Source organism: Pipra filicauda, unplaced genomic scaffold, assembly GCF_003945595.2.
Source record: "Pipra filicauda isolate LSUMZ 115617 unplaced genomic scaffold, ASM394559v2 scaffold96_size2947999_pilon, whole genome shotgun sequence".
Taxonomy (NCBI): Eukaryota; Metazoa; Chordata; class Aves; order Passeriformes; family Pipridae; genus Pipra; species Pipra filicauda.
The window spans coordinates 1,013,705-1,039,438 of NW_024105164.1; the positions used below are offsets into that span (position 1 = coordinate 1,013,705).

Consider the following 25,734-nt stretch of genomic DNA (forward strand, 5'->3'; position numbering starts at 1 on the left):
AGCACTTTTCACTAGCCTGTACCCCAGTGGGGTCATGAATCTGTGGGGAGAACTTCTCAGGAAGGTGGAAATAGTCTTACATTAAACCATGTATTTCTAAAGAAATCCCTTTCTCAAGTTCATGGCCTGTGCTGCCCATGACATGGCTCTGCTCATCACTGCCCTGCACCATGGCCCTGGCATTGCATCAGCTCATTTGTGAAAGACCATGACCTCGGGCAGCAGTCACCAGATGCAGAAGAATTGAATCAGTTTCCTGAGGATGATGGCTGAAGTGCAATCTTCATGAAGCACTGTTGGTGTACTCCACCAGCGATGTAATTCTGCAGAAGGCCCAGCTGGGCAGCTCTCCCCGGAAGGAGGGAAAGGCCTATCTGGAAAGATAACCAACTAGAGCAGGAAAAACCCAGTTTAAGCTGTATTGCTGTGTCTATATAGACATTTCTGTTTTCCCACCTGGGCTGCCCAGTGATGCCCCCTTTTGTCTCAAGCCTTGAGCAGTAGAGCTGAGGCAGAAGTCTGCAGCTGAGACTCAGATGGGCAGGGCTGGGGGGTGGGGTCCAGAGGTGTGCAGGGTGCAGGCTGCTGGCCTGGCCAGCAGCTCTCCACAGGAGGGAGCCGGACATGGCCAAGCCTTCAGCCCACAAACGACCAGAAAGCCTTTTGACATGCAAGGCTTGACCTACTGCAATTTAAACATTGGGAAAGCAAACCACTCTCTGCACCCTGTCAAAATATCAATGCCTGAACCTTGTGGCCACATTCAGGAGTTTTAACGTGTTCCAAAGGTGATCAAAATGGCAGCTGGAGAAGCTGGCCAAGCTGTGAAGGGCCTTTCTCAGAGCTTATGCTTAGCACATAAGACTTGAAACCTGCCAGGTGAGCACAGCCCTGGCAATGGTCAAGATCTATCTCTTCCTCTATACAACAAAAATATGTGATGGTCACCCCCCAGAATAACTTGGTAGGGGAATATTCAGAATATTCAGAAAACTTATTCCTATTGTGAGGGAGCAGCCAGAGATGGTGTTAATTTTAGAGGATACTTAAATCTAGCTGCTCTGTCTGTTCCCTCTTAGTCTCACTCCATATCTGAGGAAAGAAACCAGTGGGAAAGGAAAGGGCTCTGGTGGGTCCGAGTATTCGCAAAACTGCAAACCTCGAATGCTCCAAAGCCTCCTTTTCACCCACCAGTAGCATTGCCAGGTCTCCCCCAGGTTCATGGCATTGAGATTATTTTCCCCACATGGCATAAGCTGGAGATGACCTTTCTAAAATTAACAAGTACCACCTTCTTCTTTTTTATTTCTTTCCTTTCTGGTTTTCTTTTGGAAATAGCAGGAGTCAGATTTCCTTAGGGTAGTTTTTAGCTCAGTTTATATTTCTTCCAACACTCACATAGAAAGGAGGTAGAATCTTTAATTAAAACATCATTTCTCCTCGGTGTTTACTAAACCTCAGTGTTGTTAACCAAACATTTAATAGAGAGTCTTAAAAGGGAGGGTTAAGGGTCCCTCCCTGACTCATGTTAGCTTTCACCATCTAGGAACATCTTCTTATGTGGGCTCTCTGTTTTAAAACTGTGTCTCAGAAAGTAGGCATGACTTGAGATCCTGATCTAAAATTTAAATACATACTCCTCACAGACCTGTTCATCCATCACAGTGAATGAAAAAGGAGAGACATACTTTCCCCCTTTTCTGAACACTCTAAATCTGGAAAACAAAGGCGCTACTGTTATTTTTCATTGTCACTTTTCCCTTCCAGTGATTACAATGCAGCTCACTTTTGACAGCTGCCACTGAATCAGCCACCCTATGTCTGAGCAGGATCAGCCCACGGATGGACTCTGCTGCAAGATCTTGGTTATCTGTCTGTACTTCGTGTGATTAGTTCCATCACTACAGGAGGGCTGCTGGACAGGATATGTGTCAGGGGATATGGGCACACTTCAAAATGGCTTTTCACATCCCTGTTCCACCCCCAAAACGACTCACGTGTCAGCGGGGGGCTGAGATTGAACATGGGACATGCTACTGGGTGTGGGAAGGAGCTACAACAGGTTCTGGCCAGGGTGATGGCATTAGGGTACCCTCAGCCTTGGTGCTAAATGGCTGAGGGTGCCTGGCACGATGATCACATGGTGGAGGTAGGAGGGCTGCCTCCATGCTCTGCCACCACCGGCAAGATCTGATTTGTAAGGGCCCTCTTTTTCACTTTTAGCAGTGAAGGTCTCCGTGGGATAGAGCTTGAATTTTGAATAGAGCTTGGATTTTGGATAGGGTTTGGGTATTGCTAGCATTACTGGCTAGTGAGGAGGTTTTTATGGAAAATAGCTGATGGCAACCTGAGCTGCTCCTTTTTCCTTCCATCCTCTGCTGAAGGCTGTTTTCTGGGGGACAACGGACAGGATTCTTTTTAAAACGTTACAACCAACTTTTCCCAGACTGTTTTTGGATATCGGGATAAACACTTACACAGATATACATGATTATTCGGATATAAGTTGTGGGGTGCTTTTCTTTGCAGAAACGTATGATTTATATACACACATATACGTGCAGAATGCTCCCAGACAGACCCCCAGTACACAGCAGATGTTTCGTACTGAAGCCCCTTCTTCCCCAGTCGCGGCCAGCTGGTGAAGGGGCGCGGGGCGACTCCGCCGCTCCCTGACATCCCTCAGCCCTCGGGCGCCTGTTATTCCATTAGAGGCAGCCCCCGGGACGGCGGAGGGGGGCTCGGGGGCCGCAGCACCCCCGGCGCTCCCCGCGGCGGGCGCGGAGCGGGGCACGGGGCCGTGCGCGGAGCGGAGCGCGCAGAGTGCGCGCCGCGGGGAGCGAACAGCAGATTGCGGGCAGCCAATGGCGAGGACAAGCCGAGGTGGCACCAAATTTCCCGCAACCAATCAGCTCGCGAGGGGGAGGAAGGGAAAAAAAAAAAAAAAGGAAAGGAAAAAAAGAAAAAAGCAGCCAGGCATCATGAGAGAGCCTGGCCCTCGTCATCCTCCTCTTCCTCAGCATCCTTCCTCCCTCCCGCCCCCGGGCCGGCTCCGCCCCGCCTCCCCCCCCGGGTACGCCGAGAGCCGGGTCCCCGCCGCGACTCGCCGCCCTCCGCGCTGACCCCGCGCATCCCATCCCGGGCAGGGGGTCACCGAGAGGCCGGGGCGCGCAGAGCCCAACCCCTCCAGCCGCCGAGCCAGCAGCCCCGCTTAAATACCTCCGCACCCGCCTCCCCGAGCCGCACAGCTCGCCGGGCGAGGAGCCGACAAGAGGCAGCCTCCCGCCGCCGCCACCGCCGGGGAGCCGCGCTCGCGAACCGCTGCCGAGGAGCAGAGACAGGGCCGCCCCATGCCTGCGCACTTGCTGCAGGAGGAGGTAAGCGGGGCACCGGGGGTGCGGGTGCTTTGTCTTCCCTTCGCCCCTTCCTCCTTCGTCTCCGCGGCTCCGGCAGCGCTGCGCTGCTGCCGTCTTGGGAAAAACGGCCAGGGCACCCACGCGTGTCTGTGCGTGCACACACACACGTCTGCACACGTGTGCGCGTGTGTCCCCTCTGCATCGCTTCTCAGTCGCGAGGGGAAGGTATTCAGGGCTAACTTAAGGCATCACCCAAGCCTCACGGGGAGCCCACGGGTGAAGCAGAGACATCCGCCTCTGAGATTGTCTCCCTGGATCCTGTGCCCTCGAGTAGATTGAGCAAAAAATACGGGTTTATCTTGAAAACAGTCATCGAAGCAGGATTGTAGGGGCTGCTCAAGAGAGTCTTTTGTGCCAAGAGGTCATGGGGGGTTTGGTAATTATAGGACTGTAATTTTTTTTGTTTTCTTAATTAATTTTCTTTTTAATAAGAAAGGGGTTTCACTCACAGCATTTTTAAGCCCAATATTGCAGCAGGGAGCGTCTCTAGGACAGACGCAAGGTGAAAGCAGCTGGCTGCCCAGATGAAATGAATGACTGTGTCTGCATTGCCTGAGCCAAGCAAGCATACAATGGGGAGACTGCCCATTTTTGGCAGAAGAAGATCTGAATAACAGCCTGACACCAGGATGATGCATAGAGCTGTTGGATCTTTAAAGAATTTAATTTTTATTTTTGCTCCCTCCGGCAGTCACCCTTTGCCCAAGGGGAAGCAAGGCCTTGATTCTGGTGTTTCTGTGCTCACCTTTTTATCCTTCCCCCTTCTGCCAATGCTGAGAAGTGGAGGTAAATCACAGCCCTGCTCTTTCCCTTTTGCCAGCACGCAAGGTCTCCCCTGCTCCTTTTGTGTAGGTGCCATGACCTTCCAGGGATGCTGTGGTGTAAGGAACTTTACTCCTCTCCACTCCCAAAGTGGATGTCAAGGGCAGTGTGGTCAGACCATGTTTCATGGTTTTGGCATGTATTTTGGGTCATATCCTGGAGGCTGGAAAGAATCCTGTCCTTGGGTCATGTTGGGCATATTCAAATATACTGGACCCAAGATTCAATGCCCTGGGGTATGCTGTACCCAGCGTGGAGCCTTTGAGCTGCAGTTGGTTGTATAAGCTGGCTGGGTGCCAGGATTACCTATGGCATGTTCAGTGCTGGGGTGTGGGGGTGTAGATGGGGGAACACATCTGTTCTGCAGATGAGAGCTGCAAAGTCACTCAGAAATGAGGGAGAGCTCATGAAAATGATTTAGCTGGTCTCCTCCCTCTCTCAGCCCTAGAGCCCAGATCAGTCTCCATTCCATTTGCCTCGGCAGGAGCCACAGGAGCCACTATGGCCATAAGGGGATAAAAACTTTCTTTCCTCTTCATTTCCCCCGTTTCTACCTAAATAGCTGCCCTCTCACCCTCCCTCGTCCCCCCATGCTCCTCCCACCAAGTCTGTAACTGTGGAGCTGTTTCACAGCTACTTTATGGCCCTTCTGTTTCAAGGTTAGTTTACATGTGAGAAATCACCAGTTTCATTATACCAGTGTAATTCCAGCAGCATAGGTATGCTGGTAAAATTCCTCATGTGGCTACTACAACTCTGGAAGAAGAGATTTTTTTCCTCTCTGCTGTTTTCTTTGCACTCTCCCTCCTCCTACTCTGCCCCTGTGTAACTTTGACAGTGACATGAGCTATCATGGATGAGAAAAATGCAGCTCCAACCCCACATTCTTACTGTGGAAGCAGCATGTCCATATGGGGAGTGTTACCCATCTAATTATACCACTAAATCTCTGTTGGGAATTTTTCTTGCATAGACAAGTCTTAGGTCTTTTTGGTGGATTATCTTGCAGCCAAGAAAGAAAATTGTACCTTTCTGCCAAAATGCCAGATGAGAGTATCTTAACACTTTAGAATGGGCGGGACTTTTCCTTGCCTAATCTGTGGGTTAGAAGCCATTTCTCATGGCTCTTTTTTGGCTCTCTAAATTGTCCAGTATCTGAGAGTATCATACCTCAAAATATTAAGTAGGAAAGCAGGCAGAGACAGCCTATAGACAGGATGCAGAGGAGCAGGTCCCAAGTTCAGCAGCTTGCCTGGGTTCAGTGAAAGCAGCAGGATACTTTGTGTCCAGGTTTTTTTCCTTTCTAACCTTTGATTCAGAAGGAAAAACTTAAAGTGCTCCCTCTATAGGGATCATTTTACTTCCCAAATGTGGGGAATCTGTCAGCCTTGCCAGCTCCTCCCCATCGGAAGGTATGTCTGTAACCCTCTAGTTTCTACCCTTGGGAAAGGGAGGAGTTGGGGTGGCCACGTAAGCTGCCTGGCCTGATTTTAATGCCTCCCTCGGGAAACTAGGCTATGGCAGAATGGTGGTCTTCTACAAATCCAGGGTACCTAGGTGAGAATCTGCTGTTAATTCAGGATAGATTTCTATTGGAAAAGCTTTCCCAGCTTGACCATGTTCCCTTCTGCAGTCTCAGCTTTCCTATTCCTGCTGGCTGACCTTTAGTGCCCCTTCACACTTGGAGGCAGCAGTGCAGGCAGCAGAGGGATGTGTCTTTCAGGCAGGTTCCCGGGAGGCAAGGGGATGGGGGCGATGTGTGAGGGACACACCACTTGCATCCCACGTGCTTGGCAACCCCAGAGTTGAGCCCTGTGGGGCACCTGGGCTCAGGCCTGACAAAGGGCTGCGAGTACCAGCAAGCACGCGGCTGTCATGATGGAGATGGGAATTGGTGATTCAGAGTTCAGTGACCTGTCTCATTAGGGTCGGTCCTGCCTGCTCCTTTCGTCATGCATGCCTGATCCGGCAGGCTGTCACTCAGCCAGGGCAAACAAGCGTGTGCAAAGGGAATGTTGTGTCACAGTTACAGAAGGAAGCCAGGAGCTGAGCTGAGCCAACTTGCTGCTTAAAACTTCCTCTCTGCATGCTGATGGCCATGGCTCAGAGGATTGTCTTCCTGTGCCTCAGTTTGCCTGTGGGTGGGAAGCGGGAGAGGATAAGAGGCTTAGCAGCAGGCATGGGATAAGGAGTTATAGGTCTAACTGGAAGCACCTCACCTGACTGCTTCCATCCACTGATCTCCAAAGCCTTGCCACGTCCCAGCCTGGAAGGTGAGGCAGGGAAGATAAAGAGGCACCCCAGAGGAATCCTCCTGTGGGTCTTCCTGATGTTCCCCTCATGATCCCTAGCGGGGTGACCCAAAGAGGCAGGATATTGAGCAGCCAAATGATTTATTATAAAACTGTTTCTGACCATATTTCTCTCCCATCTCTTTGTTAATTCACAAGATTTCCTTTATTGTTGTCTGCTTATGCACAAGCCCAGACCACAAACCCACCTGAAAACGCCCACTAATCAAACTGAAAGAAAGTGAAAATCCTTGCAGTCTGCAAATGATCTCACCAAAGCCACTGGTGGAAAAGAGACTGGCTTTCAAGTGTTTTTCTTTACTTTCTGCACCCTATCTGTCATTCACCTCCTCTCCCCAGAAAGACCAAGCCCCCGTCCTCTCAGGCCATGACCCCGTGTGGCCAGAGCAGGGCCTTCTTGGTGCCAAGGGCTCAGCTGGAAGAATGCAGCTTTCCAGGGAAACTACCAGCTATGCCTTCACACTGCCAGCCTAGATGCTTGTGTCTCTCTTTCTTGCATTGGTAACCACCAACTTCTTGTTTTGTTTCCTCTTTTTCCTTTCTTGAAAATATGTACTGTCACCTCTCCAAGGAGTTCTCCTCCACTTCCAGCACCACTGCTGTTGGCACTGTCACCTCCCGGGTGACCAGGAATGGGAATGCCGTTGTGGAGAAGAACTTACTCAACCATGAGGACTTGGCAGGAGATCGGGGCATGATAGATGATCTCTTTGATGAGACCTACCGGGAGAAAGAGGGCCCCAAGCCCCCCCTGCGATACGTCTGGAGGAATATCATCCTCATGAGCCTGCTGCACCTGGGGGCCATATTCGCGTTGACGCTGATACCATCTGCAAAGATCCAGACATTGGCATGGGGTAAGCACATTCCTCTATCTGTTTCTTGGCATCCACAAACCCCAAATCCATTGGGTGGCATTGTTTCTTTCCTCCAGGCCCACAGACTTGGGGATGAGAAAGAAGGAAGCAGAGGTCCTCTGTTAGAAGAAGCTATTCAGCCAGCTTCATAGCAAGATGTGGAAGGGCTTGCTAGTCTCTCTTGTAAGGTTGTACATGAGAGGGAAGGATTTGGCAGGGATTTGTCTTGGCTTCTCAAAGAACAGACCTGACTCACAGACATTAGGCTTGGAAGTAGCCCACACCTGAATGTGCAACCACTTCCAGGGTGAAGCACAGAAAATGTTTGATGGAATACTATAACAATCCCAGAAAGTTAGGAAGAAAGATTCTAGCAAGAGCACTTTAAGGGGTAGCTGGGGAGGCAAGGTATAGGGCACCATTAGCCATGAGACTGCTGTCCAGAAATGACAACCATTCCCATCCGTACCAGGGGAGGGTAAATCCTGCAGAGTTGTCATATGTGTGTGAGGGGAAAGAGAAAAAATACAATTGTGCCAAAGATAAAAGTCAAGAATTAAGTCTGAAGCTCAGATCTTTTATCATTCTTAAAAAAGCACAGATTAGCCGCCATCATCCCGGAACTAAGCTTGACAACTTTCAAAAAATAAATAAGCATCTCTCCAGGCAGCAAATTCCAGTGGATAGCACAACCCAGCAGAAGGTAGCTAGGCAAAGCTCCACTTTCTCAGAGACCTTGCCCTGGGTAGGAACCAAACTTCTCCACTGACTGCTTGAAAGACATCTGGGCTTGGGGCCCACACTGCAGGGGAGCCTTGCTTTCCACGAGCCTTTGTGTGGACCCCTGGAGGAGTCCAGAAGCCAAACAGCTCCCAGTGGGGAAGTTGAGAGATTGCATCCAGCCCCTTGCCTCCCTGTGAAATACAGCATCCTGAAACGAAAAGCAACAGTCTAATTTGAGACCTGCTGACGTGGCTTTTGTTTTCAGTGGTACTCCTGCAAAGTGCTCAGATGGGAGCAGCTTCCTGACCAGCCTGGCTGTGGATGGGACCTGGTGTGATCCACCTGGTCTGCCATGCTCTCAAAGAGGGTCCTCTTGTGGTTGTGTGCAACGAGCATTACAACTGAACAGGGAAGGAGATGGCTTCCTCGATGTCTTCCTGACTCTTCCTCCTGAACCTTATCAGCCTCTCACTGGCAGAGGCCTGGGGGGGATGAACATCACTGGAGGCCACAGTCAGAGTTTGGCTACAGCATTTGCAAAAGCAGAGGCACTGATGTGTTCCCTGTGCAGCCAGCATGGCCTTTCAGGGGGGCATTGTGAAAATGCTGGGCCTTTCCCTTGTGAAAACCTGACAGGCTGCATTTGTACCTGGACTGGCGGGGTTGGGCAGAACATGCAGCCTCAGAACAACCTTGGAGGAGCATTTCAGGGCTCTTGGTCCTGTTCTGTGTGTCCCATCCCTGAACTCTCAGCCACAGGCTAGGCAAGAACTGCTGGCTTCTCTCACTCACTGAGCTGTCAGCCTTGGTCTTCCAACCCCAGTCAAATACACTCAGAGCATTGGAGCATTGGGGCAAGCAGGAAGGAAAAAGTGAGTTTACTGGTTTCATTTCAAGCTGCTGAGATGCACTATGATTTCCAAATCCATCTAACTCTTGTCCCTTGAGTTCCCTTGGGTCACTTAAGTGGGCTTGAGCATCTTCATCCAGAAGGTTAATGCTGTTTTGCATTCTGCTAAGTCCCAGCCTACCCCAAAATGGTCTCTGAGGCAACCACATGCCTCTTTGGGATGTCTGTATGGCATCCCATAGCATTTCATGTGAATCTTCCTAATTTTTTATCTGATGTCAGTCCTTCCTGCTCTCCTTGCTCAGTCAACTCTGATGTTAAGTGTCAGTTAATCTCCTGCCACTGTGAGGCACTGTGAGATTCCTTGGTGTCTTCTGGAGTGACATGCTGTGGGAATGGGAGAAGGACAGTGGGCTTGAAGGAACCACACTGTTCTGGACTGGCAGAAGGTGCATCCTGCCTTACCAAAGCTGGAGTAGCTGCACAAAGCTTCCTGTCCTGCACCACTGTTCTGGGAAAGGACCACCCTTCATGGCACCTTGCAGCTGAGTCGAGGTTCCCCTATAGTCCATTCTTCTCCAGTGCTGTCTGAAACTGGGATCCTCTACAGGTCTACCTTCTCCACAAGGCTCTTTGCTCCCTGCATTGCCCTTTTCTCAGCTCATATCTTTCTTTAGCACATAAAAGGCATCTGTGGCTGTCATGTCAGTGACTTGCTGTTATTTTCCCAGCACCTTCTGGTAGCAAGGAGGGGACTATAGTTCTCATTTTGCACACAAGGATAGCACAGCAGAGACTTATGTTGCTCCTGGCAGTACACCATGGTCTCATGGCAGAGCACCTCTACCAGTGGTAGCTCTGGAGCTGCTGGGGTCTTTGCTTGTTTCTTTGTTTTTCAGATCGCTCCTTCCTTAGGCTGTGTACATATAATACAAATTTAACATGGCCCCAGATGTTCTCTGTTTGATGCAACAGGCAGCTGTGGTGCCTGGTAGCTCATCTACCTTCTATATTCTAAGGAGAAATCCCCTGCTTATACCCACTTCATCCAGGCCACCATCTCCTTGATGTTCCTGTCCCTCTGAAACCAGTTATATTGGTGACTGTTCTCTTTTGTTTTCATTTCCCTATGTGCTAATTCCTCTTTGTCTCTCAGGCTCTCCAGCCCTGCCTTCATCATTGTTTGCTGTTCTGCGTTGCTGTGTGCATTGTATCCCCTGATCTCTTTCTGGTACAGAGCTTCCCAGAACGAGCTCGGGTTGTTGATCAGGTGAGAGCTCACCATATCAAGAGCTCTCTGAGCTTTTTCAGCACTGGCTTTCTAGCTAGGTTCCCTTTTATATATTGCCTTCTCCACTGCACTTGTTAAAGTCTTGCGCAGTCTTTTCAAGGATCATGGGCAGATTTTACATCATTTACCAAATGGCAAAGAGACTGAGTCTGAAAGGGCAGGATGCAAAGGTGATTGACAGTTTCTTCTCTAATTGCTCAGATCCTCCCTTGGAAATGTGATTTGTGGGTAGTCTTCTTAGCCCTTGGGTGCAGCAGACTGACAACATTTGTTTTAACCCCTGTTGGCCTGGCAAACAGTGTCTGTAAAACAGTGATGGTTCCTCTCGACATGGTGCTCTGCCAACCCCTCAGTTCCCTGAAGTGCCAGCAGTGCTAGAAACATGGGTTGATACCATTTTTTGTTGCTGCTGTATCATCTTTGGACCAAGGTGAATCTTGCTGGGTAATTTGGGCAATTCTGACACCCTGAAAATCTCAACCAATACTACCCCCAGGAATGTGTCCAGGAAAGTGTTTATAGTTTTTTTTACACTTTCCCATCAAGTCTACTGCTGGCAACACCTTTCCGCTTAGTGTTCTCTCCAAGGCTTAACTAGCAGGTGGCGTACTTCTCCTCCAAGTGTGGCAGGGAAGTTAGGTTTCAGTGGCAGCAGCTCCTACTGCTCCTCCTAAACACTTGTTCCCCTTACACAGCCTGCATGTTTCATTGCTCCTGGCATCTTCCTCCTGAGGATAGCAGGACTCACCTGCCTAGCAGGAACTGAACAGCAAGGAGCCCAAGGACACCTGCTTGAGCAGGAACACCTCTTCATGTAAACATCATTGGTGTTGACTGCAAGTGACAATGCTTTAGCACATTCCTGGCTTCCCATCATAACCTAGGGTCTGAATTTGGGCCTTAAAGAGGTAAAGGCTAGTGAGTCATAGACATGACTGAATCTGGAATGTTTTGTGTTTAATTTTTGTAGCACTGAGTGCTTATTACTGCCAGTGGTCATAATTCTTTGTATTCTAATTGAATGGGTCACTGGGAATATCACCTGTGAGTTGACAATCTTTTGGATCTGGTATAGTTCAAAGCATGGTGTGGAAGATGACTTTGAATCCTCAGCTGAAGGACTCCCTAAGTCCTTCAGTCTGGGGCAGCATCACAGGGCAGCTGTGCTGAAAATTTGTGCTACTTTATTTCACCTTCTCTACTATCTTTCCAATTGAATTCCTAGTGGATGATCTTGGAGGAGTTTTTCTTCTTCCCTGTGAGATGTTGATTCCCTGACTATGCAACAGTCATCACTGTACTTGTTTGCAGGGATGAACCCTCTGAATCATTAGGGTGCTGGATTCTTCTGTATTCCACAAGGCTTTTCAATCTTACTGTCTATATCCTGTCATTGTCACAACAACTAGGGATGGCTGATGGAGCTAATTGTCTCCAAGTAGGGTTTGGGTCTCTGTGAGGCTGGTGCCATGCATGCATAAACAGAATCAGCTCCTTTCCCACAGAAAGTGTGTGACCCTTAGATAAACTACAGCTTCTGTATATGGGCAAGAGGCCAGACATCAGAGGATTATAATTAGAGAGGTGTGACCTTTGTAGCAACCTGAGATGTAGCTCCAAGAGAAGTCAACATGAGCCGCTGAGGTACATGGGCTTTGGATGAAGGCTGGGACTGTCCTATACCAGAGCACCTGAAAGCAGTGGGTACTCTTTCAAATTTTTGACAGAAGCTTCCAGGCAAGGCTACCCAAAAGCAAGTACTGGGTTGTCTGGGTTTTGGGTCTGCTGGTGTCCCCACATCTCTTTGGTGATTCCTTGTGCTTGCTGATAACATCTTTGTTGCTGATGTCATCTTCTCCCAGCAGGGATATCCACAGGCAAATTCTGAGAACTGCTTGTATAAAAGAGATACAAATGAGCTTCCTTCCTGCAAAGCTTAAATACAATAGTCCTCAGCCAGAGTCATCTTTCCAGAGGCCTCTTTTACCAAAAAAATTCCCAGTCAGCATGTGAGGGTTCGCTAGGCAGGGAAAGCTGAAAAGTCAGGGTTATCAATAGGGCCTCTACTCACCTAACCTGGCATTTACTTTCTTGTGCTATTGAAGATTATGAAAGATCGCATTTCTGTCCCCAGTGCACCACTAATCCATGGGGCCTGCTTGCCTGGACAGATGGGCTCTTTCCCTAGCAAGCTGCCCCCACACATCCATTGCAAGGTGATGTTTATTGTGGACTCTCTGTCTGGTGCTATCTGTGGTGATAGGGACTGATTTACAATGAGTCTTAAATAAAATTAACAGGTAACTGGCCATGATTTGGTTCATAACTTTCAAGTCAGCATCCTGGAACTGGGTAAGACCTTCAAGGTCTTATGAGCAAGGCCAAAGGGAGACCTGAACCAGATGCCCTGTTTCAGCATCCTTCCCTTTTCCCCTTCCAGGTTTGGACAACTTTGTGAGCTTTGCTCAGCTCTGTTGTGTCTTGCAAAGGCTGGATCCTTCTGCATTTGCATGCATTTTAATCCCTCTTCATGCCCTGTAAATCATCTATGACCAGTGACTGCTTGGCTCTTCTGAGAGACTGCAGAGGTGCTGGGAGACATGAGGCAGAGGGGTGCTGGTTCAAGGCTTGCACTGCAGGCAGGGAAACCATGGGAGAAGATGAAGATGGGGAGTCACAGTCAGATTAGCAGACAGGGAAGGTGGTGCAGCGGGATGGAAGTGAAAAGGGTTTGAGCAAGTTTAAGGGGACAGAAGAGGAAGTTAAATCAGCTGAGGAAGTTAAATCAGGCTTTTAGGGGATGAGAGATTAGGCTGGGAATGTAGAAAAACAAAAAGGAGGTGACAGAAGGAAGAGGGAACAGGAGATGATAGGAAATAGCCTGGATTACTTTGAAGGAAAGAACAGGGCAGAGCCTTGCAGACGTCTCAGATCTCTGATTCCAGACAAGTTTCTGGCAGAGTATCTAGTTTTCCAGTTCAAAATAAACTTGATTAGAGCCATTTGGTAGGACTGAATGGTATTGTCAAGCATACCAGCAATTCCTATCCATGGGCTTTCGTGTAAGAATAAGGAACTCTTTTCATGATTGACGAAATTGGCTGAAATCTGCAGGTTTATACCAAGGAAAGAGTTTCCCCTGGGGAACTGGTAAGAAGGCATCTCTTCCCACAGGGGACTGAAGGTGGATCAATTAACCTATTCACAGATGCTCACCCTTCCTTCTTTGTGTCTGAGCCTGCAGGGCAAACCACCTGTTGATTGCTCTCTTTCTGCCAGACTTCCTGACCCTTCCTTCCTAGAGGAAGAGTTAATTTTCAGAACCAATTTTCTTCTTACCCTAGCTTCCTAGTGGCCTTTTCTCCATTTTAGTTCTAGGATCAGATGCTGGAGGTTCCAGGAGGACAAGCAGGAACACACAGATCAGGGCAGATATGAACACACGACATATTGGGAGAGCGCTGTGGTTTTTTACTAGCTGCCAGAGAGGCAAGGAATTCCTTCTGCCCTGTGTGGAGAGGGAACACATGAAGCAGTCTCAAAGCTCAGCTGAGCCCAGCAATGTCTGCCTCTGCCACAGGCACGATTTGCAATGAGTTGTTGGCCTTGGAGTTTCCTTCTGTAAAAGCTCCAGGACTTGAGGGGGGGAATTAAAAAGGCCCTGGGAATGGGAGCCTCTGGGCAGATTTTAAGTCAGTGGTGGAGCTGAAGGTGAAGCCCAGGTTTTACTGGGATGCTAGGTTAGATCTTTTCCTAGCCAGCTTTTGCTCAGAAAAGGAGTAGAAGAGAAACCTGGGCTTGAGCTGTCCCCCTGAAGAATGGTAAGATCATCTACCATTTCTAGGTGAAAATAATGTAAAAGAGATTTACTGAGGAGTGGTGAAACAGGAAAAGAAGAGCCTGGATTAGGGTGAGAGGAAAGGGGAAGTTATTCCCTTGTAGACTGCAGCGTTTTTACCACAGGGCTTTATGGAAGCAGCTACTTTATACAATTTTGACTATCCTGCCCCCTGACAGATGGCACTCTGCTGAAGAACCAACCCTTGTGTCAAGGCTTCTAAGGGGGAGCCTCCTTGCGTGTCAGAGATGAAGAGGTGAAGTGATTTGCCCCACACTGTTTAGGATATCTGTGTTAGCTTGGGCATTCTCACATTGAGTTTTATAGACCCAAGCTGTGCTTTCCATGAATTCCTCTCTTGTTTATACAGCTTTGAGGAACGGGCCTGGGCCTGCCTTTGTGTTGCTCTGTCTGAAACTTTGCTGAAGGGTGATTTGCTCTAACTGCTCCAATACTTTCTTTTCCTCTCTAGCCGTTCTGTGTTTCCTGCTGAGTGCTCTGGGAATCACAGCTGGATCTCACCGCCTCTGGAGTCATCGGTCCTACAAAGCCACACTGCCCCTGCGGATCTTCCTGACTATTGCAAACTCCATGGCCTTCCAGGTAAGAACTTCCTCAGTGTGCCACTGGTCATCAGAAGGAAGTGCTCCCATGAATTTCTGTCTCAGATATGGGACACAATCTGATTAAGAGGTTCCTCTCTCCTCCTACCTCCTGTTAGGAAAAAGCCTGCCCTTTCCATCTAATGCTGCAGTGCTAGAGTCTGTCTCATTGTCTTTACCTTGTCCTATCAGAGGTTGACTCTGAGATGAACCCAGTGGGGAGAGGACTATTGGCCAAGACTAGGGATAGGAAAGCTCTCCAAAGCAGGAATGTACCTTTCCCTCAAGGTGTGGTCTCCCTGTGCTTGCACCAAGTGTTCTCCTGGTGTTGCCTCACTCTCCTCTTGATGTGTGGCTGAAAAGGGGAAAAACATCTGCAAAGCCCAGGGAGCCAGGCTGTAAAATTTAGTGCTGCATGAAGACCAAGAACTTGTTGAGATTATGCAGTTTAGGGGGATGTTCCTCTGATTCAGAAGAGTGATATTTAGGAATAATCATGTTATAAGTCACACCACTGGCTTCCAGAGAGTTGTCCCACGTCAGTGATATTTTAAGGAGAGAAGGGTTGGGCCCATTCAGAGTGGCACAAGTGACTGCAGGCAGCTGTTAAGCACCTTGGGATATTGCCTTGCCTATCAGAGAGCAATACCTGAGGATATTGCTTAACCACTGTGAGGGCACTTCACAGTCCACAAAGCAAACAAAACTGGAAATCCGTAGAAGTCAGAGTGAAAACCCAGATTGGCATGGCAGAGAAAATCCTGGTGGTCTCTCAGGTTTGCAGCTGTGAGGCAGCCCTAACAACATTCCATCCTCCAACTGTACTGAAAGGACTTCATACAGGCTTGATTGTCTGTGGGAAGTACTTGGGAGGGTGGCAGAATGCAGCACTTTCTGCTAGAAGAAGGTGAACAGAAAAGTATAAATGCTCTGCCCTTAAGTAATACTCCAGAGGATATAACTTCATTACATGTAATCAGAACAGGGTGGGGATGGTTTTTTTTTACCTTGAAAAACTTCCTAAAACACCACTGAGTTTCTTCTTCTCTGTTAGTATCAAACCAGAGTCTTTCATGCGGAAGAGGAAGGACCAAGCTGCTCATTCCAGCTAGTGGTCCAGCACTCAGCAAGGCAACGGGATGGGTTGCTGTGTATTGGCTAGTCCTGTACAAAGACCATCTTTCACAGGGTTATAGGGCAGAGGGGGAAAGAATTTGCTGAGCTATTGCTGTAGGGGATAGGAATAGACAAAGATGAGAGACAGACAAATATTTCAGCTTCAATAGGACCTAATCCAAAGTTTTATTGAAAATTCAGTACCGTTCCCCATGGATTTTTTTTAATAGTTGCTTTCAATGAGATCAAGAGAAGGTTTATGTTGAATTTATCTCACTCCTATTAGTGGCAGAAGAGAAGATCAGTAACTTTTTAGGTCAGGGAACTCTATAGACTATCTTATCTTAGGTCCTCCAGACCTGTTGGCTGCTCAGAGACCTGTGGCTTGTAATTTCAGAGATTTTGGGGATTCTGCCTCTAGTTGGGTTTTCTACCCACAAGACCTGGCAGCTGCACAGCAAAAGCTCTCCTGGTTATAGCCTGTAGCTGGAAACTCCCAAGGAAGAAGGCATTCTCCTTGGCTTTGCTTGCTGTTCTCAGAAAGTCATAATTTTCGATCAGGTTGCAGTTAGAGGTGATCCCAAAATAAGATCTGTAGAAAAGTTAATGTGCCAGAGTTTGGGTCAAGATACTGATTTTTCAGCTTTGAGACTCCTGATTTGTGGTGGATGAGGTGAAACTGTGCTCCAGCTGTGGTACATGATCTCTTCCAAATTTGTGCCTCCTGCCTCCAGCAAGATGGGGAAAACCTTCCCATATGTGCAAACCCAAGTTGTCTGTCAATTTTCAGGCTGGGCTTTCTCATGTTATGTGATGCTCTGTAGGGTCTGGAATGTGAAAGAGACTTTTTGGTCACAGGTGAAACACTTCCAGCATAGGTATTAGTTGAGTTTGTCTGCTTATTAGATAAGGAGGGCAGCTGGGCCACCCTCTTCTGGGGGAACACTGAATGACCAAGCTCTGGCTAACACCAGTGAGGGCTGGTGATACTTGGAGGTGGATTTGGCTGGAAAGAAGACAGTAGTTCCCGGTATTTGGAAACAAGTGAGAGTTTAATCCTGGCCCATGTCTATCACTGCTTTCTTGCATGGCCTGCAGGTAAATCATTTTATCTCAGCTGAAGGAGGAGTGATTACAACATTTGAGGGAGATTTGAGGAGTTGTGTTTCTGCTACCGGCTCCCTGTGTGGACAAGTCCCTTAGTCTTTCGAAGCAAGAAATAGGGATGGTTATGCCATTTCCTTACCTTCAAAGTGTTTTCAGGAAAAGTCCTATGTACTCAGGAGATTAAGCAATCTCTTGTGTAATACAAGTAATAGAGGCATGCTTGTATCTCTGTTTCATGTTTTCTAGGATGGTGTAACACATGGCTTTAAGCTCCTCTAAATCATGATACAAAGGAATGATCACGGGCTCACTAAAATCTATTCTTAAAACTGGCCAAAACAATCATTTCTTAATACAAATGATAACAGTGTTGACGTTTTCCAAACTGTATTGATTTTGCTGCTGTAATGGAACAGTTATGGGGCTGAAGAGAGGTATTTTTGAGAAATGCCATTGAAATGGTGTGTTTGTTCTCTTTCTAAAGAGGGGCCTTAATGTTAAGACTGTGATTTCCAATGTCAAAAAAAAAAAGGTTAAAAAAACCCTCACCCCCCTTTTGCTGTGCTGCAGCTGCCAGGTCTTGCAGGTAGAAAACCCAACTAGAGGCAGAATCCCCAAGTTAAACATCTGATTTGGCAATCTCAGGAAAAGCAAGGCAGGATGACCTATGGAAAATGTCAGGTGAAGGGAAGGGGCAGGTCAATCAGTTCCAGCTGGCACTGTGTAGGGATAAGGACAAGAGACAACAGGAGCTGAGCATGTGAGGGAGGAACACTGACCATCCGATGAGGGCTGGCTGCTGCAGGGGTGGGGAATCAATCAGAGCTGGTGATGCTGTGGGTGATGTGCAAACCAAAGTCTGAAGTAGCCAACTGAAAAGCAGAGATGAGACAGCCCATCAAAGCACCAGGGCTTCAGAGAAAGTTGGAGTGGTGGAACAAAGAAGACCCAACCTTTGTTTTAAAGGCTAGAAACCCCAAACCCTAACAAAAGACAATATGACTGATGTTATGGTCTTGACTGAGTTTGGTCATGACAAACTGAACTCCACATGACTGAGTTCAGGTCAATAGGATTTAGGCATCTAAATGGTTTAGGCCTTTTTGTAAGTTGAAGGGAACATCTCCAACCCTGGCCCTAAGTTTTCACTCCTGTTGCCTTGCAGAATGACATCTATGAGTGGGTCCGAGACCACCGTGTCCATCACAAGTTCTCCGAGACGGATGCGGACCCACACAATGCCATGCGGGGGTTCTTCTTCTCCCACATTGGGTGGCTGCTGGTGCGCAAGCACCCGGACGTCATCGAGAAGGGCCAGAAGCTGGACCTCAGCGACATAAAGGCTGACAAAGTGGTGATGTTCCAGCGCAGGTGAGCGGTGGGGCCAGCCCGGGTGCGGAGCCATGTGGGATGGACCCCGCAAATTGGCTGGCGACCCCAAATGCCTTTGATGGATCATGAGGGGATTGAAGGCATCATGTGAGAAATGTGACTCTTCAGGATGCCCAAGGCTTTGCTGTGGGATGAACTGTGAGAAATGAGCTGTGCCTGTCCTATAGGAAGTATTTAGAAGCTAGTGCTACCACTAGCCCTCCCACACCCCTCTCTCTGCCTACCCTGTAGCATCTTACCAGCAGTGGGCTGAGCTTCCCACTGTGAAGCACATCCACTCTTGCTTGCCCCACAGGCCAGCTGCTGCTTTGGCTGGCCCAGAGTCCACACGTGGGTGCCTCTAAAGCCATCCTTAGTGATGGTGTTGTACACCTTCCAGGCCATGTCTGTGCCCCTCTTCTGTCAGTCTTCTGGAAACAGTGTGGTGAAAGAAGGATTGAAAATGAAGATGTGAGAGGAGCAGTAACCAGGAAGGAGAGTATTGATTCACTGGTGCCTCTTGGATGGAGTGTCTCTCAGCTGTCTAGGAGGCAAGCCTATCACCAGGGCTGCAGGGATGGAAGACTGAACCCATATAGTAACCAACTTAAATCAGGAGGTTCCTAGTTCAGTTCCAGACTGATTTTTCTTGTGAGTCATCAGAGTGGTTCAGCTTCCTCTACTCTTGTCCTTCTAGTATGAGAGAGCCCACATCCTCATCTGTTTGATGGTGCAAGTGCCCTTTGCTTGTACCTTGGTGGTGGGGTGTATTGATAGGCAGAGCCAAGTCTGCAAGAGGAGTTTCAGCACTGGGCCAGAACCAGAGAATGGACCTTCTGTGGGACTGTGGAAGGTCGGGTATTCTGGGGTTGCCTTTATGGGGACAACTTAGCTGAGAAGCAAATGAAAGATGAGGCCAAAAGCAGCAGCTAGTGTCCAGAGTTATGGTGATGGGAACATTGTTTTGTTCATGTGTGAGGAGAGCAGGATTTATTTTGAGTTTTTTGCCTGATGTTAGGACTTGGGAGTCTCCAGGCATGGCTTCTGCGCATCCAGGGCAAAAGATACAAGGCTCAGGAGTGAGGCATTTCTGCATTTGATTTTCCCTATATAGCTGAACATGAATCCTCCAAATGGAGGACTGAATCAGCCCTTCCTGTCCTGTCTCTGCCACTGAACACCTTTCTCCTGGTCTCTTCCTTTCCAGATACTACAAGCCCTCAGTGGTGTTGCTGTGTTTCACGCTGCCTACTGTAGTGCCCTGGTACTTCTGGGATGAATCCATTGTCATCAGCTTCTTCATTCCAGCCATCCTGCGCTACACCATAGGGCTCAATGCCACTTGGCTAGTGAACAGTGCTGCTCACATGTTCGGCAACCGGCCGTATGATCAGAACATCAACCCACGGGAGAATCCCCTGGTCAGCTTGGGGGCCCTAGGTACGTTCAGCATCTCTGTCTTTTGCTGTGGGTGGACTGTAGAGCAGGGACTGCCCCTTGGGGCTGCAACTGCTTCTAGGAATTTCTGTGAATCCAGGTGTCTCCATTTCCCCTTCCAGCCTCTGCATCTGGATGTGTTTCCCAAGCTGGCCAGTGAGTACATAAGGGCAGTGGGGTTATCAGCTCCCACCAGACTCTCTCCAGGCAGGAAAGGACTCTGCTACAGTTAGCACCTTCTTATCTGAATGCCAATATTTTATTTAGCCTGCTCCAAGGTCTTTTTGCCACATTCACCAGACTGAAAAATGTGTGCTGCAGTCACTGCACATCTATCTGAGATTTGTCAACTTGAAAACCAGCAGAAGCACATTTTGACATGTTCTCAGGGTACCTGGTGATTTCAGGACTACTTGAGGATGAGACAAGCTAGATGCTCTCATGTGTTCCTGAAGTTTTGAAGACCTAGGAAAGTACATCCCAGGATCAGCAGTTGCCCTTATCTGTTCTCACAAGCCCAAATCCTCAACTGGTTTGCATCATTGTATGTCACTGGGGCTTCACTGATTTCTACCACTGAAGGATCTGTTCATGGACTTTTAGTAGGGAGGAACTGCAGAGAGTCAGGGGGTAGGAGCAGGAATCGAGGCAATATCTCTGATGGGGTGAGTGCTGAAGCCAGTGTTGACAGTGTCCGGAGCACGTGGTGGCTGACTGAGGTAGATTTGCTTAGTAGAAGCGGGTCTGCATTTTTCTCATCTGGAAATGCCCTTTGGATTTGGCATTAGGACTGCCAGTGTTGGAGGAGTATTGATTAGCCTGTTTTGTTGGGGACTTGCTGCTGGTCTAGCTGGTAGATTCTAAACCAATTCTAGAAGATTTCTCATGGTGGCAGGGAAAAAGCCACTAGGATTCTTCTGGTGTTTTGGTGCAGTCGGGGAGCCAGACCTTTCTCAGTTCCTTGCCACAGACTTGTTTTTCCCAAAAGTACCAAAAATTCTTTATGACTGTCATTGCCTCATTTGGGACAGACCTGGCATGCTGGATCACGCCCAGATAAGATGGGGTAGATTGTAGAAAGGTAAAATTGGGCTGAGAGGAGAGAGAAGCCTGGACCCAATCCACAGCCTGTTACAGGAATGTGGTGCTTTGGGCCAAGATAAAGGGTTCATCACCTAGAGCTTTGCAACATCCTCTCCCTGGTCGTGTTTTTCAGGAGAAGGCTTCCACAACTACCACCACACCTTCCCCTACGACTACTCCACTAGTGAGTTTGGCTGGCGGTTCAACTTAACCACAGCCTTCATCGACCTCATGTGCCTCCTGGGGCTGGCCAGCGATCGCAAGAAGGTCTCCAAGGAGGTCATTCTGGCTCGGAAAATGCGGACTGGAGATGGGAGTCACAAGAGTGGCTGAGTTCCTGCTCCCTTTCACACACACACATCCACACCTCTCCTTCCTCCTTTTTTCTCCCTTTCTCCCTTCCTGACCCCTCCAAACACGCTGGACAAAGGTTTAATGTTCTGTTTACTAACTACTGAATAATGCTACCAGTTTGCTTAAGATAATGAGTTTTAACGCCCCCCTCCCACACTGTATTTTACATGATGTATTTAAGATCTAGGACTCTGCCTTTATAACGCCAGGCCACCCCTTCCCTTCCCTCCTTTTCCTTTCTGTTTTTTCTCTCCAGCCCCTCTAACCTGCTTTACATTGTCCCAGTCTCTCCCTGGCAGAGAAGCTGGTAGGAAGTGGCCTGGGGAGGCCCATTGCAGCTGGCTATGTGCCATTTAGTTAAGGGAAGCCTGTACCAACCAGATGAAGAGTAGAGCCAAAGTCAGTAACCCTCTCCCCACCACCTTCCCCCCAAAATTCCTGCCTCTGTCCCTCCTCCTTTCTCAAGGGCTGCTGACTGATGTGACATGGCTAAACATGGCTCCTTGGGAAAAGTAGCCCCATCCCCTTCTCTTGCCATCAGAAAGAGAGTTGTCTCTTTCCAATACGTCTCTTTGGAAGTGTTCTCTCCTGCTCCCCACCACATAGCCCCTTTGGATGGGGAGAGAACAATGCCCAAACTCTTTCAGAGCTCCAGCCAGATTCACTAGCGGTGGGGGATGTGGTAGCAGCAGTGGGCACTGGAGAGAGAGCGCTGGTGGCCTTAATTCCTACTCCCTCTGGTGTCACAGCCTCCCTCCCTGCACTACCCACTGTGTCCTGTGCCACGAGGGTCTGAAGGTAGAGCATGGCTCTGGGCTCCATGGCCTTTTTGGAGAGCCGCAGTGAAGAGGAGGGCAGATGGAGGGGTGTGCCACTGGCTGCCAAGGGGTGGCACCAGCCTGGAGTGGTTTTGTTCACCTCTACTGCTGAGATTTTTGCTGGCAAATAGGACTTTGCCAAAATGGAGAGGGGGAGAAGGATGTAAACCAAAGCTCCACCTCTTGAGTTAAGCTGCTTTGTGTGTTGGAGGAACAGGGTCCCTGCTGGGTGGCAGGCAGATGTGCATGCCTGCCCTGCAGATCCACATCCTGTGCTGGGCACAGGGACAGGACAAGGGAGCACCTGCAAGTGCAGGGAGGAGTGAGGGTGTCCACAGGAGCAGGTCTTTTCATCCTCGGGGGCTCCACTCAACAAGTGCCTGAGAAACACCAATGTGGGGCCAGGTGGCACAGGAGGCTCAAGGAAGTTGCCAGTGTGAGCTACCTCTGGCTTTTCCAGCCCAGGGTCCACTGTGTTGGTTTGCCATTCCCTGCTGCTCAGAGGGAGTGGGAAGGAGAGGCAAAAACAGTTCCTTGTTAATTCCTTATCTTGCCTCCCAGCCCCCTTGGCGAGCCACCTTGGCACTTTGCTCCCTCGCCAGCGAGACAGGCAGTGAGGGCGGCTGAGCCTGTAGAAAGGTCAGTTACATCACTGAGCCGATGTGGGCACGCAGCGTGTGCTGGGGAAAAAAGTCCGTGCGGGTGTTGTTTCCTGCAAGTTTCAGAGACCAGCTTGAGTTCAGGCAGTCAGTTAGGTTCTGGATGTCATGGCCTCAAGCCCCTCACTGGGCTGAATGTGCTTTTTTCCCCCCTTAACTCTCCCTGTTATTATTAATTTTTATTATTAGTAGTAGTTGTAGCAATAGTATTGTTTTTGTTGCTTAAATGCATCAATCGGAGCTGAAGGAAAGCACAAGAGGTAGCCAGAATGAAGTGGTATTGGAGTGGGGTTTGCAGCATCTCCCTTATTCAGGCAGGCCAGGGAGGGCAGAGATGGAGTGGATGCCAACTTCCTCGCCTCAACTCTGCCACGTAGCAGCCAGGGACGCTTCATGGGAGCGAATCTCTGCAGCTTTGCTTCCTTCTGCTGCTGTGAAACTCACCAGGAGCCAGGACAGCTCTGTGATGTTCCCCTTAACAAGAACACACTTGTTACTCAGAAAATAAGTCCTTCTTCTTACCTTCCCCTCCCTGCCACCACCATGACCTTGTTATTGCTCAGCAATGGGACCCTTCAAGGTTTTGAGCCATCTGGAGTGATGTGGACTTTAGCCAAGAGGAACAAGGAGAAACGGAGCAGAGAGTCCTTCAGCTCCTGGTTTCAGGAAACAGTGTCCTTACTGCTCTGAGGCTCTTGACTGCCTGGGTGCTAGCTGGGGCAAAGGAGGTTGTGGTTAGAGCTGTATCTTACCATTAAAAAAAAAAAAAGAAAAAGCCTTCCAAAAAGAGAGAAACAGTGTTAGCTCTGTAATTGTGGGCTAACTTCACTCTAGACTAAACCTCTCTGAACTCGTGGAAGTCCCTAGAGAGGATGAATTTGCTACAGTCAGTAATTTGAAAGGGGTGTGGGGAAGGGAGAAGGGGAGAATGACTTCCTTGCTCCTGGTGCCCTTAAGGTGTAGAGTGATATACCCTACAGTAGAGATGCATGCTGTGAAATACTGCAATGTTTCACATCCTCTCAACAGAGAAGCAGGGCTTGACATCAAGGGTTCCTTTCAAATTTCAAGTGCTGATTTGGGTCCAGATTCTGGAATTAGAGTGGAAATTGAGGAGCAGTAACCAAACAGTCCTGGTGTTTGTCCAGTCACTTTAAAGGTAGATTGGCAAATATCTCTGGGTGCCTTAAATCTTTCTTTAATATACATAGAAGTATTGACAGCTATTTGCCATTTTTTTTTTCCTGAATTATGAACATTTGAGGGGTTTCTTAATTATTTAATTGCCTACATTGAACTGTGGGTGCAGGTGATTTTGAATGTATTTGAGTTAGAATTTTTGTTAGATTAAGAAACAGATACAACACTTCAATTAGAATTTTGTTTGAGATATATATATATATATACACACCTATAAATATATATATATATTTTTGGTGGCATGTTTGTATCCTGGACGCATCGTCTGTATGTTTAGCTTAAATGAGTCTGTGAAAGGTGGAAGCAGAGAATGCAGCAGTGGGACCTCACAGCTAAAGCATCTGGGACCTGTTTCCAGTTTAGCAACTCGTTCACTGCATGATTTGGGACAAAGTCACTTAAAAACTCTCTGTGCCTCAGTTTCCCTATCTGTAACAGGGAGTTATGCCCTGCCTCCCAGAGGTGTGGTGAGGCTCGCTGCTGATCAGCCAAGCAGAGGAAGTACCACACACACCACTGCTGGCAGAAGCATGGACTGGTTTGTTTTCCAAAACCATTCCCAGCCCCGCTGGTATTGTGAAGAGCAGATGTCCAAGTGCTGGATGATCAGGGAAGGATTGGAAAGTTGAATCTGCACATTGTCTAAACTCTGTCACTGTTGAAATGTGAGTAGGATACGATTTTTCACAGCTTAGGGATTTCTGCATAGTAGTATCTCTGTTTTGTGTACTGGAAAAGAAAAAAAATTTTTGAAATAATTTCTACTAATATGGAAACAGACATCTGGTTGTGCTGATCTGAAATTTTATTTGTTCATAATAAAAATGATAAATGTTACTTTAAAACTTGCTGGACTGATGACACGGTGGGCTGGGCTTGGTAAAGCACACAATGTCCATCAGAATGGGGAATGCTGTGCATTACTGTTTCCAAACCCTCCTCCCTTCCAGGAGAAGCAGGAAAAAAAACTCTGGCTCTTTAAGCACCATGAATGAGTGGATTATAATGGCTTTCATACTCCAGCACAGGCCAGGCAGGCACACCCCGCCAAGGCTGCCCCTGCGCCCGGGGTTACTGCAGGTTAATTCATGCCGGGGCCCCTTGCCAGGGCCTTGCGGCTGGTGGATACACATGCAGCACAACACGTAATACTGGGAGCCGCTCTCCTGTCAGGCGGGTTCGTCAACCTCAGTGAGGGGAATTTTCCTTATGCGAGAGCGCATCTGTGCTCTCCCCACCCCTTTTGCAGCTGGAGGGAAGTGAAAGGCGAAGGGGGAAATCCCCTGACCAAATCTCACTTTAATTGATAGTAGCTTCCCTGCTCACCCGAACGCCTTCAAACATCCAATCAGAGTGGCGAATAAGGCCATGTCCGCATGTCACCAGCCTGCTCCACGCACAAGCGGGCAGAGGGGATGGCCTTGTTTGTGGCAACTTTGCCACCTGCAGCACACAGGTATCCCTGGTCCAGCTCGCACCATCGGACCCTTGCAGCTGGCATGCTGAATTCCTTGGCAAAACAGGCCCACACTTTGGTTTCCAGCTGCAGCTACTGCTGCTGGAAGGCCTTTGGGTGGGAAGACCAGAGCCAGTGCACTGCAAACTGAAGCACCGGGGAGAGCGTAGGATCGAGGGAGGGAGAAGAGGGTTACTCCAGAGGAAGGTCGAGGCTCTTCCAGCAGCCTTGTTCTTCCCCCTGGAGGTGTATGACCAGCCCAACCAATTTGATGTGTGGCTGCTCTGAGCTGTGGGAAAAAGTAAACTAAATGCTCCTGCTCATCAGCTGGTCACAGAAGTACATCTCCGAAAGTGACAGAGAGGTGTTGCTTCTGATAATTGGTGTGCTTTTGATCCCAGCTATGTCAGCACAGGCCCTCC

The 25,734-nt window shown here is 48.7% G+C and overlaps 1 protein-coding gene across 1 annotated transcript; it reads left to right on the forward strand.

Moving 5' to 3' along the window:
* The first annotated feature begins 3,003 nt into the window (after positions 1–3,003).
* SCD (stearoyl-CoA desaturase) lies at positions 3,004–24,701 on the forward strand. Its single transcript, XM_027718769.2, has 6 exons — positions 3,004–3,377; positions 7,122–7,407; positions 14,582–14,712; positions 18,100–18,305; positions 19,513–19,745; positions 20,959–24,701. The coding sequence occupies exons 1-6, from the start codon at positions 3,351–3,353 to the stop codon at positions 21,156–21,158; spliced, it is 1,083 nt and encodes a 360-aa protein (XP_027574570.1). The 5' UTR covers positions 3,004–3,350; the 3' UTR covers positions 21,159–24,701.
* Positions 24,702–25,734: the final 1,033 nt, after the last annotated feature.

What these genes read in the sequence shown, in the direction of transcription:
- SCD (XM_027718769.2), top strand. Translation starts at nt 3,351, where the DNA reads ATGCCTGCGCACTTGCTGCAGGAGGAG. An exon ending in CGCACTTGCTGCAGGAGGAG is followed by an intron (nt 3,378 to 7,121) that starts GTAAGCGGGGCA and finishes CACCTCTCCAAG; the next exon opens with GAGTTCTCCTCCACTTCCAG. An exon ending in GTGGTGATGTTCCAGCGCAG is followed by an intron (nt 18,306 to 19,512) that starts GTGAGCGGTGGG and finishes CTTCCTTTCCAG; the next exon opens with ATACTACAAGCCCTCAGTGG.